Source organism: Naegleria gruberi (genome assembly GCF_000004985.1).
Source record: "Naegleria gruberi genomic scaffold NAEGRscaffold_14, whole genome shotgun sequence".
Taxonomy (NCBI): Eukaryota; Heterolobosea; class Eutetramitea; order Acrasida; family Naegleriidae; genus Naegleria; species Naegleria gruberi.
This window is the reverse complement of record NW_003163313.1, coordinates 563431-565670: the sequence shown is the minus strand read 5'-3', so window position 1 is coordinate 565670 and position 2240 is coordinate 563431. Positions and strand designations below refer to the sequence as shown.

General features: G+C 26.2%; 2 protein-coding genes across 2 annotated transcripts in view; one reads left to right on the top strand and one right to left on the bottom strand.

Moving 5' to 3' along the window:
* Window positions 1–189: 189 nt before the first annotated feature.
* On the bottom strand, window positions 190–1149 carry NAEGRDRAFT_32273 (rho family small GTPase; the record flags this gene model as incomplete). The annotated part of the gene is made up of 4 exons (XM_002679200.1): window positions 190–641; window positions 763–858; window positions 950–988; window positions 1065–1149. 4 exons carry the CDS (start codon window positions 1147–1149, stop codon window positions 190–192), a joined length of 672 nt encoding a protein of 223 aa, XP_002679246.1.
* A 643-nt stretch (window positions 1150–1792) lies between these two features.
* NAEGRDRAFT_65515 (uncharacterized protein) overlaps window positions 1793–2240 on the top strand; it is a gene marked incomplete at both ends in the record, with an annotated part of 2532 nt that continues 2084 nt past the window's right edge. The window contains one exon of the mRNA XM_002679323.1: window positions 1793–1886. Within this exon, the coding sequence (XP_002679369.1) occupies window positions 1793–1886 (94 nt within the window). The remainder of the gene's footprint in view (window positions 1887–2240) is intronic.

The window sequence follows — 2240 nt, the reverse complement described above, 5'->3', positions numbered from 1 at the left end:
ACTCTAGAGGATCCCCTTTCCTTCTCTTTTTGAAAGTTTGCTTTCACATGAAACATTTTATGACTCATCAACATTGACTTGGCAAAGTTTCACTCATATTAATTCATCATGGATTACAACAATGATTTTTAAAAACACTAAAAAAAACAATTATTTTAAATATTAAAATATATTAAAATGTATTAAATATTACATGATTAAACAATCTTTCTTTTTCTTATCTTTTCCACCTTTTTTACCAGATTTAGAATTTTGATTATTTGAACTTTCAGTATCCTTCTTTGATAATAAATGTTGATAATGTGCCTCAATGACACATTCGAATACATCTGCAAGTCCTTCCATTGTCTTTGCTGAACATTCTCTATAGAAATTAGCACCAATTTCTACTTTCATTTGTTCTCCTTCTTTTTCAGTTAGAGGTTGTGAAGCTTTTTGTTGGAGTTTCCTTTTTTGTTCTGGATCATTTCTTAAATCAATTTTAGATCCAACTAGAACAATGGGTGTATCTGGACATGATTGTTTCAATTCAGGTACCCATTTACTTTTAACATTTTCTAATGATGATGGATTGACAACTGAAAAACAAACCAAAAATACATTTGTATCTGGATATGATAATGGACGTAATTGATCATATTCTATTATGTTGTTATGTTATATTATTTTGTTATGTTATTTTGTTATCATGAATATTATTATGAATTAATACATGTTAAAATAATGATGTTAAAGAGATTACAATTATTGTAAAATAAATACCTTCTTGTCCAGCTGTATCCCACAGTGCCAATGATACAGTATGTCCTTTATATTCAACATTACTACTATAATTGTCACAAATAGTTGGAATATATTCTAAATTAATTAATTAATAACAATAACAATAATCATCATTATCATCATCATTATCACATTCAATGATACTTAATTAAATAGAAATACATACCATCTGGAAATTCATTATTACTATATGATAATAATAAACCTATCAGTAATTATTATTATTATTATTTTACAAAGTTTAAAAAGATGATTAAAAGCGCGGGAATTTTAAAACCTACATGTTTTACCAACAGCACCATCACCTACAACAACACATTTAATTTGATCGTAATTTCCTTCTTCTTGTGAATCGTCGTCAGTCATGTTTTTCTACTATATTGTTGTTTACAATTATATTTATGTGTGTGTGTAAATATATTATGTTATATAATATTATTACTATTATTATTGATGGTTTTTTACTACTATTGAGTAAATGTTGTTGTTGTTTGTTTTTTAAAAGCCTTTTGAAAACCTCACAGCAGCACACAAACTAACGTTGGAGGAGATGAAATATTTTTTTTGTGTAGATGACATTTGATTGATGAAAGATTGGGAGCGTTTGTATTCATTGTGTTGTTCATTCTTCATATTATTGTTATTGGTCTAATGGTAAGTTGAAGAGGCTAATTGTTAGTTTGTTATTATTCGTGAAGGAAAGTTTCCATCACTTATCTTTGAATTGGAAGGAATTTTACTTTTCAACCTGGTGAAAACAATATTGATGAAGACTAAATTTTCATTGATCGATCAATGTTGGATTTATTATTATTATGATACAAAGAGCATTATGTGATACATTAGTCTTGTAGTATCAACAAGCCTTTTTAATTCTTCTTCCTAAATTTTATTCTCAAGAAAAGAATAAGAATAAAAAGGCTTGTTGTGTGATGATGTCATCAGCATGAAGAAGACACAGTGAGAATTTCAAGGCTTTAAAATAATTCTAAAATTAAAAAAAAATTCAATGGCACCAAAGAATCTCTTGTCCAATTATCAACAATTAAAACAAGCCATCGAAGATGAAGATGAAGATTTAATTCATTCTACATTGGAAAAGTGTATGTTGTTATATTAGTAGTAGTTGAATATATATTCATCATCATTTTAATCTTATCTGTATTAATCTTCTTCTCCGTCTTTCATATTAATCATCAACATTACCATCTTGATCATCTTCATCATATAATAATAATAATAGTATTATCCAATGATAAGAATAATAATCAATTAAAACAATTAAAAATTGTTAATCAAATTCAAAAAGGAGAATTTAACAAGGTTATTGAAAATTTGCAATCCACTAATTTTCAAAAGATTTATTCCTTGTATAGATTAAATAAAGCAGAGGAAGCCTTGAAAATTATTCAATCTAATAGAAATGAATTAAATAATACTAATGAATTATTATTAGC